Consider the following 17,020-nt stretch of genomic DNA (forward strand, 5'->3'; position numbering starts at 1 on the left):
GATGAAAGCAGTGGAATTACAACATCTTGCAGATATTAAGCAGACAGGCCTATTCTATGAATCTCTAAGAACAATTTTCGGACCTCGGTTTAAAAAGATTTCCCCAATCTACTCGCGCGACAAATCAAAACGATTAACAGAACATGATGAGGTGTTGCACCGTTGGGCTGAACACTTTAGTGACGTTCTAAATCCACTCACTGATGGGGTCGATCTCGGAGTAATAAATAGTATTCAAGCTCTCCCTACATCTGTGGAGCTTAACACGCCTCCTACTTTTGAGGAATTTCTCCTCGCCGTAAATAGGCTTAAAAACAATAAAGCTGCTGGCTCGGACAGTCTGCCCGCCGAGCTTTACAAATACGGTGGACCCAATATTCAAAACAGTCTCTTTGAATTGACGCTGAAGGTCTGGGATACTGAGGATATACCTCAAGACTGGAAAGATGCTATTATTTGTAAGATCTATAAGGGCAAGGGTGATACCACTGATTGTGGATCCTACAGAGGTGTCGCCTTACTTAACGCAGCCGGAAAAATCCTAGCTCATATTTTAAATCAACGGCTTGGAGAGTTAGCAGAACGGATTTTGCCTGAAAGTCAATATGGCTGTGGTGTGTAGTGGAAGGTGAGAGATGCGGTGATGTGAGGGTGTGAGGTAGCGAAATGATGCGACCGTTATTCACAACACAATTTATTCTTACTCGTACACACACCAATAAATATATAGAAGGAGAGCACAACACGGAGAAGAAAAGTAAAAGTAACAGGAGAAAGATAAATATCAGTTCGAGAAACAACGAACGGGTTTAAGAAATCGTAAGCGGCGTGGTATATCGCGGCACTGTAAAAACTCCACTGAAGTCCGGTGCGTGTGCAAAACCGGTCAGTGACCCCCGCTCAGCTGTGCGTTGCAATTTTGAAATTGCCAATCACAGGTCAATAAAATTAGTTGTCACGCGCGACGTCGACCACTCGTCAAGCACCTGTATTTATGTGTGTGTGTGTGTGTATGGTATGTGTGTTGTGTAAGTGTGTGTATGACTTGAGTGTTTTTGGAAATATGTAGAAGGTCACCTACATCACCCCCCTCCAGAGACCTGGTTAAGGGCGATAAAAATCGGTAAACTTTACCTTACGTCCCGAACGGGTCGTATACTCCGCAGTCACAGGTTCGTCATTAGTTGCGGTACTGTTGGTGTTGTCGCATAAAATGTACGCTGGCTTAAGACGATCAATCGAGACTGTCACTTCCTTCCCGTTAATTAATAAAGTAAAAGATTTGTCACTTCGAGAAACGACCTTATGAGGACCGGTATACGCAGGTTGTAATGACGCCCGCACCGCGTCTTCGCGCAGGAAGACGTGACCGGTATTGGCGAGATCTTTAAAAACGAAAACGCTTTTGTTTCCATGTCGCGAGGCCGGGGTTGGGTTTAACTTTTGCGCAAAAGCGCGCAATCTAGCGATGAAGTCACTGACATCAGTTGTACCGCTACTTGAAGGGTCAAAAAATTCACCGGGTAACCTTAGAGGCTCTCCGTACAGGAGTTCAGCAGTGGACGCGTTCAGGTCTTCTTTAAATGAAGATCGTATTCCCAACAATACCCACGGCAAAGACTCGGTCCATTTTTCTCGCGCATGGCACATTATGGACGCTTTTAACTGCCTATGGAAGCGTTCAACGAGACCGTTAGCAGCTGGGTGGTAAGCAGTCGTACGCTTGTGCTGAAATCCGGCTATTTTCGCGAGGTGTTGGAATAACGCCGACTCAAACTGTCTGCCGCGGTCTGTTACGATATCCGTCGGGCAGCCAAAACGAGATATCCAGCACGAAAGCAACGCTTTAGCCACTGTCTCCGCTGTTATATCCGCGATCGGTACGGCTTCGGGCCACCGCGTGAATCGATCAACGCAAGTTAAACAGTATCGATACCCATCCGATAACGGCAACGGCCCTACGAGATCGATATGTACATGTTTAAATCTTGCGCGGGGCAAATTAAATGTGCCTACCGGTGCGCTTACGTGACGCGTAACCTTACAGCGCTGACAATCTAAACAGGTTTTTGCCCATTCACGACAGTCTTTTCTAACACTCGGCCATACGTAGCGTTCTGCGACTAACTTCGCTGTTGTATTAGCGCCTGGATGGCTCAACGAATGTAAACAATCGAAAACTTGTCTACGGAAAAATTTTGTAACAAACGGCCTAGATGTCGGTGTACTTACGTCGCAGTACAATGGGGTTCGACACCCGGGCAATGTTAATTTCTCTAGACGTAACGACGAACCTTCAGTAATTAATTTTTGAAGTTCGGGATCCGTAGCCTGACTTTTAGCTAAGGCTTCTAAGTCTAGAGGTTGTTCCAACGCTTCGACACGCGATAAAGTGTCGGCAACAACATTATCTTTGCCGGAAATATGGCGAATATCCGTAGTAAATTGAGCGATATAGTCTAAATGCCTATACTGCCTAGGCGAACAGTTTTTCTTCCTTTCGTGGAATGCGAAACTGATCGGCTTGTGGTCAGTATAAATAATAAAATGTCTAGCTTCTAGCATGTGCCTAAAATATTTAATGGCTTCATAAATAGCTAATAATTCTCTGTCATAAGGTGAATACTTAACTTGAGATGGACTTAATTTGCGCGAAAAGAATGCAAGCGGTTGCCACGCGTTATCAGTAAATTGTTGCAATACAGCGCCGATAGCTGTGTCCGATGCGTCGGTAACAAGTGCGAGTTTCGCTTGGCAATCCGGGTGCGCTAATAACGCAGCGTCTGAAAGGGATTGTTTACAGCGCTCGAACGCATCGAGTGACTCATCTTTCAATGTTATCGGCTGGTTGTTTTTTACTACGCCAACTAATAACTTGTTTAGTGGCGCTTGTAATTCTGCCGCGCGCGGTAAGAAACGTCTGTAAAAATTAATCATTCCTAGAAAACGCCTAAGTTGACGAATGTTAGTAGGAACGGGAAAATTTTTAATCGCTTCTATCTTAGAGTCTAGTGGTTTGGTGCCACTCGCGGAGATGTGATATCCTAAAAATGACACTTCTCGGGCCCCGAAAACGCACTTAGACACATTAATCACCATACCGTAGTCCTTTAAACGTTGGAAAATAATACGTAAGTGGTCTTTGTGTTCTACTTCGTCCTTTGAAAAAATTAAAAAATCGTCTAAATAACAATAACAAAAATCAAGTCCCCTTGTCATTTCGTCTACAAACCTCTGGAACGTTTGGCTTGCGTTTGAAAGACCAAAATTCATATACGGGAACTCATACAAACCAAATAGGGTTGTGATTGCGGTTTTAGGAATGTCCTCTGGACTCACTGGTATTTGGTTGTACGCTTTTACTAAATCCAGTGTACTAAACACTTTACACCCTGCTATACTGTGAGCGAAGTCCTGTATATGCCTAATAGGATACCTATCGGGAATTGTCCTGGCATTTAACATCCGATAGTCCCCGCAAGGACGCCAACCGTTGTCCTTTTTGGGTACCAAATGTAACGGCGACGACCAAGGACTTTCAGACGGCCTAGCGATACCGCATTCAATCATGGTCTGGAATTCCTCTTTGGCGATTTTTAATTTGTCTGGAGCGAGGCGACGAGGTGAAGATGAAACTGGTGGGCCTGGTGTTGTGCGAATGTGATGTACCGTGTTGTGTGGTATGATACGGTGCGTGCCGGATGGTCGAGTAATATCGGGAAAGTCCGACAAAATTTTGTGGTAACCCGAGTCACCCGATTGGACTTTGACCGATGAAATGTCGTTGCATCTAACTCGCAACGCACAAGCTGTTACAAATGTTGTATTGTCAATAATGCGTTTGTTACGACAGTCAACTATTAAATTGTAATGATTTAAAAAATCTACACCTATGATAGGTTTAGTCACATCGGAAACAACAAAACGCCATTTATAAGTTCTACGTAAACAAAAGTCAAGTTGTAAATGAACATAACCATATGTGTTTATACAAGAACCATTAGCGGCACTTAGCTGATACGTAGTCCGGGCACGACGCTCTCGCAGCAGCGACCGCGGGAAGACACAGAGGTCGCTCCCAGTGTCGACCAGGAACTGTGTCTTGGATTTGCGATCGGTGACGAACAGGCGACCAGTTGAAGAAGGGCAATCGTCGGTCGTCATTACCGATTGCCTCTGGAGTTTTCCGACTTGAAGTCACATGGGGGGCAGCACTTTGTCGCCTTATCGGCGAATTTAAAGTGGTACCAGCAGACTGGGTGTCGCCGGTAGCTGGACTGGGATCTCGACGACGAGCGCTGACGGTCGTGTAGTCGGGACCTGGCTCTTGATCTGCCGCTTCGTTGCCTGAGGGCCAGCTGTTGGACCTCCTTTCGTAAAGCAGCGATCTCCTTGGCCAAGTCGACCTTCTCACTCTGTCGGCTGGTCGATGCCACCTGAGGTGTCGAGGGGACCAGGTCATTGATCCTATCTGCTATGTCCGCCATCTCTTCAATTGTGGTAGAAGTCTGTCCGGCCAAAACTGTCTGAATGCCGGTAGGTAACCGGCTGACCCAGACTGTCTTCAAAAAGTCGGTTGAGATTTGCGATCCGCCTAAGCTTTCAAGATGCCGAAGAAACTGTGACGGCTTCCTGTCACCCATCTCCTCATGCATCAACAGCTGCGTCAACTTCTTTTCTTTTGATGCACTTAGTCTTTTAATCAGCTCCGATTTCAATTTTTCAAATTTGTTGGTGGAGGGTGGATTGACAATTAAATCCTTGACCTCTTTGGAGTATAGGTTTCCCAGCTGACCAATGGCATAATTAAATTTAGTCGAGTCGCTTGTGATGCCGGCAATGCTAAACTGACCTTCCACTTGGGCAAACCATATCTCGGGTTCCTCCGGCCAAAACGGTGGTATGCGAATTCCAACCTTACATACATGGTCAGAAGGTTCATTTTGCAAACTTCGTGCCTCCTGAAATGCATCCTCGGTGTTGCTCATCTTGATGTTCCACGGGGTCACCAATGTGGTGTGTAGTGGAAGGTGAGAGATGCGGTGTGAGGTAGCGAAATGATGCGACCGTTATTCACAACACAATTTATTCTTACTCGTACACACACCAATAAATATATAGAAGGAGAGCACAACACGGAGAAGAAAAGTAAAAGTAACAGGAGAAAGATAAATATCAGTTCGAGAAACAACGAACGGGTTTAAGAAATCGTAAGCGGCGTGGTATATCGCGGCACTGTAAAAACTCCACTGAAGTCCGGTGCGTGTGCAAAACCGGTCAGTGACCCCCGCTCAGCTGTGCGTTGCAATTTTGAAATTGCCAATCACAGGTCAATAAAATTAGTTGTCACGCGCGACGTCGACCACTCGTCAAGCACCTTTTTTTTTTTTTTTTTTTTTTTTTTTTTTTATAGAGGGGAAAAAATGCCTTGGGGCACCGTCAGACATGGGAGCTACATGCCTGGTGTGTCGGGCTCAGGCTCATTAGTGTTCACCTAACCTAACATGAGTCCCGTTACCGACTAAAACAACCCTCTCTATGGACTTTTCGGTACCCCTCCGGGACTACCTTCCGGTATTACTTCGGAGGGGTGGTCTCAGCAATCATGCTTTCCCTTCTAGCTCTCTGCGCTTTTTAGCTCCTTGAGTCCATTGCGTTGGCTTTTCGCCGTATTTGCTCAGCCCGCCGTACCTTCTTTAGTACTGAGGCGGCGTATTCGCTAACTTTATTCCATGCTTCTTCTGTTGCAAGCATGTTATCCACCAAATTTGCGACCGTAGTAGGTCCGATACTGTTCTCGAGTTCTTCGCGCTCCTTGGAGTATGCCGGGCAGACAAAGAACACGTGCTCTGCATCCTCTGGTTCGCCGCACCCGTGTGGACAATCCGGGAGAATTTCGTGCCCAAAACGGTGTAGTTACGCACGGTAACATCCATGGCCCGTCAGCATTTGGGTGAGGTAGAAGTTCGTTTCCCCATGCCTGCGGTTTATCCATTTTTCGACTTGTCCAATTAGTTTGTGAGTCCAGCGGCCCTTTATTGAGTGATCCCACTCCTGCTGCCATTTGGTGATGATCTGTCTTCTGACTAGACATCGCGATTTTTTCCGCGTTGCGCTCGGATCACTTCTTCTGTCAAACAACAGTTTTCTCTCTTCTGCAAGTAGATGCACGGGTATAGCGCCGGCGATTACACAGGCTGCATCTAACGATACAGTGCGAAACGCGCTGATGATTCTGATCAAACTTACCCGATACACTGACTCCATCTTTTTCCTATTTATTTTGTTACTTAGAGCGTCCGCCCAAATGGGAGCCCCATACAACAAAACGGAATTACTTACCGACATCAACAGGTTCCTCTTCTTTTGCCGTGGGCCACCCACGTTAGGCATGAGCCTGGCGAGTGCCATGGTAACCTTCGATGTCTTCACGGCTGCTTGCTCCACGTGGTGGTTAAAGTTTAGCCTGAAATCTAGGTACACTCCAAGATACCTAATTTGTGTTTTAGATGTGATGCAACTTGATCCCACGGCTAGCGTGATCCTTTCTACGTTCTTCCGACTCGTGACCAGCATTGCCTCTGTCTTGTGCTCTGCTAGCTTCAGCCCGGTCGATGTCATCCACGTTTGTATGCGGCGGTACGTTTCTTCGAATATTCTGCGTATCTCTTCTGTGTGCTTCGCGACTATTGAGATCATCGCGTCGTCTGCGAAGGCAGTGAGTTCAGCTCCAGCAGGTAGTGTGAGATTCAGCAGTCCGTCATACATAATGTTCCACAAAAGCGGTCCGAGCACGGAGCCCTGTGGTACACCAGCCGTAATTTTGTACTTTTCCGGTCCATCATCCGTGTCGTAGTGAAGGACCCTGTTACTAAGGTAGCTACGTATTATCTTCCTGAGGTACATCGGTACTTCCAATCTATCCATAGCCTTGCAGATGATGTCCCATCTTGCCGAGTTGAAGGCATTTTGGATGTCGAGAGCTACCAACAGGCAGTACTTTTTGCCCCCACCTTTCCAGCGATGGCCCCTGGTGGCGTTTTTGGCGATGTTTACTACTCGTTCTATCGCATCCAGGGTAGAGCGGGCTTTTCTAAAACCGTACTGGTTGTTGTGGATGGCGTTTCCGATTGCGGCTTCCATTCTATTGTGGATTATTCTCTCCAGTACTTTCCCCGCTGTGTCCAGCATGCATAGAGGACGATAAGACTTTGGGTCTTCCGGGTTTTTATTGCCCTTGGGTAAAAGTACTAATCGCTGTCTCTTCCAGATTTTGGGGAAAGTACCTTCCTGGAGGCACTTGTTAAATACCTCCTGAAACCCATTTTGCTCTCCCTTCATTGCCGCCTTCAGAGCTACGTTAGGGATGCGATCCATACCTGGTGCCTTCTTATTCTTTATTGCGTTGTATGCGCCTACGAATTCCTCGTTCGTGATCGCAGGGACTTCGGCGGCGTTTGCGGGTATTTCGTAGTCCAGCTCTTCTTATTGTGGGAATAATGTGGTGACAATGCTTCTTAGTAGTTTTGTTTCCCGGGGTTGTTGTGTAGTCCTTAGTTTCTTCATGACAACCATGTACGGTCTACCCCAGGGGTCATTGTTGACTTCTTCCAGTAGTTCAGCCCAAGTTTCTCCTTTTCGTTTTTTAATCGCCTTTTTCAATTTAGTTCGAAGGTCTTTGTAGGTAGCCTGCAACGCGGGAAATGAATTTTTCTTTCTTGCCCGTTGTGCTAACCTTCGGGCCTTCATGCATTGTTCTCTGATTTCTCTGATATTATCGCTCCACCAGTGGACCGGATCTCTTTTGTTTTTTCTGTGACCGGTTCTTACCATTGCACAATCACACGCCCTAGCCAGCTTTGTCATGATGTTCTCTGCCATCTCCTCTGCGGTGTTACCTTCAATCTTACTGTTCCACTCTAATGCGGCGTGAAATGTGTCCGCGTCGAAGGTATTCGTTTTCCAACCTACGAGGGGAGCCGCAAGCTTCCGTCGGCGGACATTGTTGTGATCGGGGATACTCCACGTAATTGCACAATGGTCGCTGTGTGTGTAGATATCCGTTACCTGCCATTTTGTGTCCCGCTTTGCTATGCTGCTGCTTGCGAAGGTCAGGTCAATAAAGGACCTTGCTTCACCTTTGATAAAAGTGGGTGACTTACCGTCGTTCAATAGTGTCAGGTCCCATCCAGCTGCGGTCTCTAGGAGCGTTTGGCCTCTCTTATCCGTTCTGCTACTCCCCCACTCGGTTGCCCAAGCGTTAAAATCCCCTGCAATGACCCGTGGGTTCATATTTCTAGAGGCATTAGTGAGGTTTGCTAGCATGTTCTCGAATTTGTCCTGGCTCCAGCTTGGTGGGGCGTAGCAGCTATAGAAGTGTATGCCATTCACTTTGGCACCGATGACTCCTTCTTCTTGGACCTTCAGGATTTTTTGCGTCGGGTACATGCCGCAGGACCAAATAGCGGCTTTATTTGCAGTGTCTGATATCCAACCGGGTTGTTCAATGCTGCGGTAGGGTTCCGATATTATTGCCAGGTCAATGCCTTCCTCACGAACTATTTGCGTGAGTAGGTCTTGGGCAATCTTGCAATGATTTAGATTTACTTGGACGATCTTAATCTTTGCTTCTTAATGATCTCCTGAAGTGCTTTCTTGTATGCAGCGCATTCGCGGCTGCCGGCAATGTGTTTGTTTGCCTCTCCCTTACCTTTGTCGCTGCAGAGTACGCAATAGGCCTCTCGTGTGCACTTGTCGATTTTGTGACCCTCACCACCGCACTTGACGCAGCTGGAGGACCTGTTGACGGGACTCCTACACATTTTGGCCAAATGGCCGTAGTTCCAACACTTATAACATTTAAGTGGTTTAGCTACTTCACGAATACGGCATATTACCCATCCAACGCGAACCTTCCCTGCTTCGAGAATTTTGTTGGCCAGCTCCATTGGTAATACTACCAAAGCTGTTTGCATGCCACCATACGTTTTCTTGACGGATTTAATGGCATTTATGTCTACAGTTTCGCCTTTTCCCAGTACGCTTTGTAAGGCATCCCTAATTTCCTCCTTTGTGGTGATTTCGTCAAGGTCCTTCACGATGATAGTTTTCTCTGGGATTCTACTTTTGACCAGGGCTTCTTCACCCAGCACCGTTTTTATGGCGTTGCAGTACTGTTCGGTTTTTCCCGTACCATGTTTGTTAATTACAAAAATCATGTCTCCGCCGGCAGTCCTGCGGATTTTTGCGACATGGTCTCCTACACCTTTGAGGGTTTCATCCTTTTTTATTCTACTCAGTATTTCAGCGTACGTCAGCGTGCCCTTCTTTTGTATCACAAAGGCTTCTGGGAGCTTGGGGTTACGGGGCTGCTTTTTCCTTCTCGTGACCTTTTCCCATTTCTCATTGGGGTCGCTTGCATCGTCTCGTTGTTTATCCTGCACTACCATGTTACTACTTACTTTTTTGTTTGGTAGTGGCTTAGGTGTGTCTTGCTTTATTGGATCATTCATGATTTTCCGCTTTACCCTACGGGGTGAACTTACTACTGGCTCCGGTGTTAAGTCCTTTCTCTTTCTGTGCACTGGAGTGCCGTCTGACCGTGTAATATTTTCCTTCCACGCTTGTGGTTGCGCTTTGGGAGAAGTCTGGGTCATTGTTGAGGTCAAATTACGCGATTGCTCTTCTCCTTCTTTAAGGTTGTGTAACCTATTGTACGTAGTACTAAGGTCGTTTACCTTTCTTTTTATATCCCCGTGGACATTGTGTCTCGGTGTTACGAAATCAAGCAGGTCTTCGATTTGTTTACCGAGTTTCTCTAAGAGTTTCTTCCTGGAGACGTATTCTTCTTCACCAAGGCTGATTATCTTTGTTTGTGACTTACCTAGAGTCCTTTTTAGTTGGTCGGCTACTTGGTGTTCCTTTTTCTTTGTGGGCGGGGTCCTTTTTAGCCCCTTCTTCACAAATGGGTTAGTAATCTCCTCAGATTTTTCTTCTTGTTTTCTTTCTTCTGGTCTTCTTTCTTCTGTTCTTCCTTCTTGTTTCTTCTCGCTTGAAACGGGTTGCAAAATTTTGCCCCCCCCAGAATACGTGGGGCAGCACGGGCTGAGAGGTAGTGAAGTGTTCCCACATCCTCCCGTCCCGTGGAGGGATTCTCCGCGTTCTACGGTACCCTCCTGGGGTAGTTTGTTTTTAAATCTTGCTTCCATTTTCGTGCTGTTTCACCTCCATTCCAGACCTTTTTGAGATTGAATTATCCCACGGCTTGCTGTAGCCTCTCATTCGGCATGGAATCTCCGCCATGCGTCGGTCGCCATTGCCTCGTCGGTTATCTAGCAGGGAGTACCACGGTAGCTAGAAGACGTGCTACCGTTGCCAGGTATTCGGTTGGGTAGTTTACCTTGAATCTACCTCTTTGGTTGGAGTTTATTTACTATATCGCTGGCACGTGCAGGTGAGGTTGGCTTGAGTGGGTAGTGATGTTAGAACCCACCCCTTACTCCCCCGTCAAGCACCTGTATTTATGTGTGTGTGTGTGTGTGTGTGTGTGTGTATGGTATGTGTGTTGTGTAAGTGTGTGTATGACTGGAGTGTTTTTGGAAATATGTAGAAGGTCACCTACATGGCTTTAGGGCCGGCAGAGGAACAACAGACGCTATCTTTATCGTTAAACAAATGTAAGAAAAATGTATTGAACAGCAACGTGACCTTTAGATGCGTTTTGTTGATCTTGAGAAAGCGTTCGACCGAGTGCCGAGATCCGCTCTGTGGGCTATCCTTGAAAAGACGGGTTGTCCTGGAAAGTTCGTAAACCTTATACGTCAATTTCATGACGGCATGACAGCTCGCGTACGACATGAAAGTGACCTCACAAAAAACTTTTCAGTTACAAGCGGTGTCAAGCAAGGATGCGTAATGGCCCCGACTCTCTTCGCTATCTATTTCGCTGCAGTACTGCGAGATTCTTACAATAACTGTACTGGACAAATCTACCTCGAAGTCAGATCTGATAAAAGTGTCTTTGACTTGTCGCGTTTTAGATCTAAGCGAATGATACAAGGCATGCCTTTTAAGTTCTGTCGTTTCAATATTTCCCGGCAATTTTGAAATTCAAACTGTTTTATATTCGAGTGTGTTTACATTTTGAATCTTAAAACAGTTGAAAGTATTAAGATTAATGCTATTGTTTAGTCACAGCGTCGATTTGAATCTGCCAGGTAACGTACGAAAATGAATCTTTCTAAGGAAACTGTTCGTGCAATAATTTTCTACAACTTTAAAAGACGCCTGACACGGCTTCAGTGTTTTGAAGAGCTAACATCTGTGTTCAGTGATGAAGCCCCATGTATGCGGACTGTCGAACGCTGGTATTTAGAATTCCAGCGTGGACATACTAGTCTTAGTGAAAAATCTCGCGAAGGACGTCCAAAATCCGCCTTCACCGAAGATAACATCATTGCTGTGAAACAACTAATTCTCGAATATCGTCATGTGACGTATCGAGAGATAGAGGTTCTATTAGGCATCTCAGGGACAACCATTCAGAAGATCTTGCATCAAGCGCTTGGTGTGAGAAAGCTAGTTTGCCGTTGGATACCGCATCTGCTTTCAGACGATCACAAAGCGGCCCGCGTCAGATGGTGTAAGAAAACTCTGCAAAGGTTGGACCGAGGAGAGTCAAACCACGTCTACGACATCATCAGTAGTGACGAATCTTGGATCTATGCCTACGATCCTGATTCCAAACAACAATCTACAATCTGGGTCTTTCAAGACAAGCCAAAGCCGACTAAATTTGTTCGTTCGCGAAGCACTTTAAAGAAGATGGTGGGCCACCTTCTTTGGAAAAAAAGGCCATGTTGCGACTATTGCACTTGAAGATCGTAGAACGGTGAATGCAGAGTGGTATACCATAGTTTGTTTACCACAAGTCATCGCCGAAATGCGAAAATCTAACTCAAAGCGACGCATTATCCTGCACCACGACAACGCAAGCTTACACAACGCTCGTCAAATGATTGAGTATTTGAAGCAGGAAAAAGTAGAAATTCTTGACCATCCTCCATACAGTCCTGACCTAAGCCCTAACGATTTCTTTACATTTCCTAAAATTAAGAAAAGTCTTCGTGGTCAAAGGTTCCAGCCCGGTGAAGAAGCAGTCGACGCTTTCAAGTCAGCCATTTTTAACACCCCCACTTTAGAGTGGAATAAATGTTATAATAACTGGTTTGAGCGAATGGAAAAGTGTATTAAGCTACGTGGTGAATACCTTTAAAAACAATAAAAAGTATTATAAGATTCTAGTTGCGTTTTTTTCTTCAAACGACAAAACTTAAAAGGCATGCCTCGTACAAGAAGTGTCAATACTGGATGCTCTTTATGCAGACGATGTCTGTCTGATGGCCCATGATGCAAACAGTCTACAAATCTTTTTGAATCGTCTTGACGAGTCGTGTAGAAAATTCGGTCTGCTTATAAGCGTCTCGAAAACACAAGTTCTCAAGCAGCCTGTTCGTGGTACCTCGACAAACCCCACACCGATTTGTCTCCGAGATAAGCCTCTTGAAGAAGTACAGTCCTTTAAGTATCTGGGTAGTTACGTTCGATATGATAACCGCCTCGAAACTGAAATTTCCTCAAGAATAGCAAAGGCAGCGACATCATTCGGCAGGCTAAGGAGAAGAGTCTGGGACTCTCATGATCTTCGAATGCACACCAAGATCGCTGTATACAAAGCGGTCATTCTGCCCATACTTCTCTATGCCACGGAGACATGGTGTCTTTACAAAGGTGACGTAAAACGGCTCGACACCTTCCACATGCGATGTCTACGGTCTATTCTACATATTAAGTGGCATGACCGAGTACCTAACTCTGAAGTCCTGCAGCGGACTGAGATGTCCGGAATAGAGGCCATGATCATTAAAAACCAGCTGAGATGGTGCGGACATCTCGTTCGTATGACCGACTCCAGGTTGCCTAAAGCTATATTTTACTCTCAACTTAAAGGGAGTAAGCGCAAATCTGGAGGTCAGTTCTTAAGATACAGAGATGTTATCAAACGACATCTGACTGCATGTGAGGTACCGGTCAAAGGTTGGGAAGAGCTCGCACAACAGAGAAGAGAATGGCGCAACTCTGTCAATTTGGCAGTAACACGCTTCGAAACCCGACGATTACAAGACCTGGATGCAAAGCGCCAAATTAGAAAAACTCGACCAAAGCCTTCCTATACCTACTACGTACCTATACCTACGATACGATTCCTCAGGCCGGTTGTACTGTGCGCCGTGCGACCGGACTTTCAAAACTAAGTTCGGATTTGCCAGTCATCTCCGATCGCACTCTCGGAGATAGCAGGATAGCAAGGTTCGCCATTGACGGATTACGTCACGGAGGACATCAAACGAATGAAATATGATCGCAAACCCTTAAAGCCATTCTTACAATTAACACAAACTCAAGATGCCCCTTTTCAAGAAGTTTTTATCGATATATTTAGTATTGAAAGCAAGTGTGCCGTACACGACGGGTTCGGGTCCCGCGGCACAACCTGCCTTAAACTACGTATCACAAGGCCTGGCGTAAATATGGTAGATATATGAAGTGGCACTTACCTACTTGATGCCCCGTTCACCGCCTGCAGGTGCCTGGTCACTCTGTCGGTGTCAGTCGAGTCGAATAAGTCACAGTCATACAGTCTAAAGGCGCCAGCAATGCTGCACTCCTGATGCACCCGACGCACCGCTTCCCGTAAGCGCCCTATAGACGCGTCCTTTATCGAACCGAACGCGGAACCGTAAACTTAGCGACCCTGTACGGTAAATAATAGACACGTCCGATGTGCTATCTAACTGCCGACCACTTTTTATGCTGACACGATGCGCTCTGTCGACTCACTCCTTCCCCGCACCAGCCCCCCGCAGGCCCCGCGCCCGTCCGTAGCGGTGAGGGATTTCCAACTACCCGCTTGTGCGGGAGAATAAAAATGAGTCGACCTACCTTCTCTAACAATTAAAACCGCCAAATTCAAAAGTAGCGAACTACAGTGCAACTGTACCGAACAGTCCCCCGCCCCAGCCAGACGATATCTGGCTGCGTCTAAAACCGTAATTAGAAACCCAAAATTAAACAAGCTTGGGGAGAGTTGCCACTGCTCGCTTTATCACCAAGTGGCCAAATAAAATCCATGTAACCATCCAATTCGCTTTACCTGTTCCGCGAATAAATCCGTAATCCGTACCCGGTCGATCCGCGGCCGTAAATGTTCCACCGACCGTATTTAAACAATGCATCCCTATGAACCCGAGTCCAAAACCGCGCGCGTGGTTACCTATTTACTCCGAAGAGAACCGACGCGAACCTGAGCGGTGGACAGTGAAACCGTACTAAGCGATGAGATGCATTGCGATGGAACTGTGGAACGAATTATCGTTCCTGTGAAGATTTATTTATATGTGGTGTGGAGGAAAGGCGATCACTTATCACCTGATGATCCGATCGATGCGGCCGGCGACGCTCCAACCGAGGCCCGTCCATAAAGTGAAGTAGCGAGCGAACTCCGGCCGTACAAGGCTCCTCTGCTGCAGCTTGAGGGGCGCTGCAGGAGTCACGCGCCCCCCCGCCCGTGCTCGCTGTTGAACCCTGAACACATTGCCGTCCGTGGTTTACCCTAAGCCATGGTGGAGACCTAACATCACGGCGACCTGATGTCCGCTGCATAGCTCCAGACCAATGTTCATCCGCATTTTTACTACGAACAGGGGAAGTTACAAGTCCCTGAGTGGTTGGCGAGTGCGAGCCGTTGCGGTTTCCACAAAGCAGGAGATGATGCCTACCTCCACACTGACCGCACGCACGAGTTGACTGGCAGTGCGAGACAAGGTGGTCCCCCAAGCAGCAATAACACCAAAACCGTTGGCGAGCAATACCGCGTCGAGCTTGCCAACATAGTTCCCGGAACTTGGGGCAACCCGTAACACCGTGTCCTGTATCCCGACAATAACTGCAGTGAACGTCCTGTGCCTGTCGTACCGCTGCGTTAAACATCCGTGGCCTATTACGCGCCCAAATCGGTGGACGGTGTTCGTTACCCGCGGGCCTCGCTCTAGGAGCAACTACGGGAGGCCCCGAAGGGGGAGGGGGGACATTCTCCGATCGACGACACTCATCCTCCAGGAATAAAATTAGTATTAAGTTCTAACAAAATAGATTATCTATGGTAATGTATACTCTGTCTGGTAATGTATACTTGTCGTTGGTTGTCACATTGTTACACGTTGTTACTTGAGCAGGAGGCTAATAGTGTTAATAGGTTATGGGCTATATCCGTGATTTTTTCAGTTTTAAACAGTTAATTGTTAGTATCAATTAGTATAAAAGAGTTGAAAAAAAGTGTTATTAGCCAGTATTAATTTTTTAACAATGTCGGCAAACGTGAACTATTTGCAAGGCATACCGAAGCTAAAAGGTCGTGAGAATTACGACGAATGGAGCTACGCTGTAGAAAACCTGTTGGTGCTGGATAATTTGGTAAATTATATAAAAGCTGAACCAGAACAAGTTTTCGAAGCGAAAGCGTCGGATGATGCAAAAGCTAAGGCCAAGATGGCGTTAACCATTGACCCTTCATTATATGTGCACATCAAAGAAACCAAAACATCTTTGGAGTTGTGGGTCAAATTAAAGAACATGTTTGATGACTCAGGTTTTGCTAGGAGGATAACCCTACTGCGGCATCTGATATCGTTAAGGCAAGAAAATTGTGAATCCATGACGTCATATGTAACGCAAGTTGTAGAAACAGCTCAAAGATTAAAAGGGACAGGATTTGCAATAACCGAAGAATGGGTCGGATCGTTACTATTGGCAGGTTTAGCTGAAAAGTTTGCACCGATGATTATGGCCATAGAGCATTCAGGAATCAAAATTACGACAGACAGTATAAAGTCAAAATTGATTGATATGGATGTTTCTAGAAATGACACGGACGCCAGTGGCGCTGCATTCGCTGCTAACAAAAAGAATAAAATTAAATATGGCGCGACACCACAAACAAAGCAAATGTCAAATTCAAAAGTGTCAATGTCAAACGAAAAAAATGTGACGTGTTATAAATGTAAACAAGTAGGACATTTTCGAAATCAATGTCCAATACTTAAAAAAAACATGCAGTCTAATGCTTTTAGTGTTGCTTTTTTGAGTGGAGAAAATAGTATAAACGAATGGTACGTGGACAGCGGCGCGAGCGCACACATGACAGCAAACAGTACATGGGTGCAAAATGTAAATTATACACCAGTTTTATCAGAGATTACTACTGCAAATAACACAAAAATGCCAGTGTTATGTTCCGGTGACGTACATGTGTCTACAAATTGTAATTATGATGTTATTATCAAGAACGTACTGTGTGTTCCGAGGTTAACAACAAACCTCTTATCAGTCAGTGAATTGATTAAAAATGAAAATAACGTGATTTTTAAAGAAAATAAATGTTACATCAAAAACATGCAAGATCAATTGGTAGCTATTGCAAGTTTGCAGAATGGTGTTTACAAAGTTAACCTAGAAACTAAAAAATGTTTATTGACATCCAGTAGCATATTAAATGGGGAGATATGGCATAAGCGGCTTGGACATATTAATAGCTCTGATATGAATAAGATGAAGCGTGGCGTTGATGGAATGGAATATCCAGATACATTTGCAACAAGCAAATTAAGTTGCAAGGTATGTTGTGAAGGGAAACAATCAAGATTACCATTTTCTGCAGGTTCACGATCATCAGATGTACTTGAAATCATTCATTCAGATATATGTGGCCCCATGGAAAGTAAGTCAATAGGAGGTGCAAAATACTTTCTGTTATTCATTGATGACTATAGCAGATACACACACATTTACTTCTTGAAAAACAAGAGTGAGGTTTTGAAAAACTTCAAGGAATATAAAGCAATGGTGGAGAATACACAAAATAAAAAAATAAAAATACTAAGAACTGACAATGGTTGGGAATACT

General features: G+C 45.6%; 2 protein-coding genes across 2 annotated transcripts; both read right to left on the reverse strand.

The window, feature by feature from the left end:
* Positions 1–4,163: 4,163 nt before the first annotated feature.
* On the reverse strand, positions 4,164–4,988 carry LOC123722973. Its single transcript, XM_045685520.1, has one exon. The coding sequence runs from the start codon at positions 4,986–4,988 to the stop codon at positions 4,164–4,166; it is 825 nt and encodes a 274-aa protein (XP_045541476.1).
* Positions 4,989–5,916: 928 nt separating this feature from the next.
* LOC123722974 lies at positions 5,917–10,208 on the reverse strand. The gene is made up of 4 exons (XM_045685521.1): positions 8,711–10,208; positions 7,831–8,576; positions 7,587–7,689; positions 5,917–7,484 (listed from the first exon to the last, which is right to left on the reverse strand). Exons 1-4 carry the CDS (start codon positions 10,206–10,208, stop codon positions 5,917–5,919), a joined length of 3,915 nt encoding a protein of 1,304 aa, XP_045541477.1.
* Positions 10,209–17,020: the final 6,812 nt, after the last annotated feature.

The sequence above is a fragment of the Papilio machaon genome, chromosome W, assembly GCF_912999745.1.
Source record: "Papilio machaon chromosome W, ilPapMach1.1, whole genome shotgun sequence".
NCBI lineage: Eukaryota > Metazoa > Arthropoda > Insecta > Lepidoptera > Papilionidae > Papilio > Papilio machaon.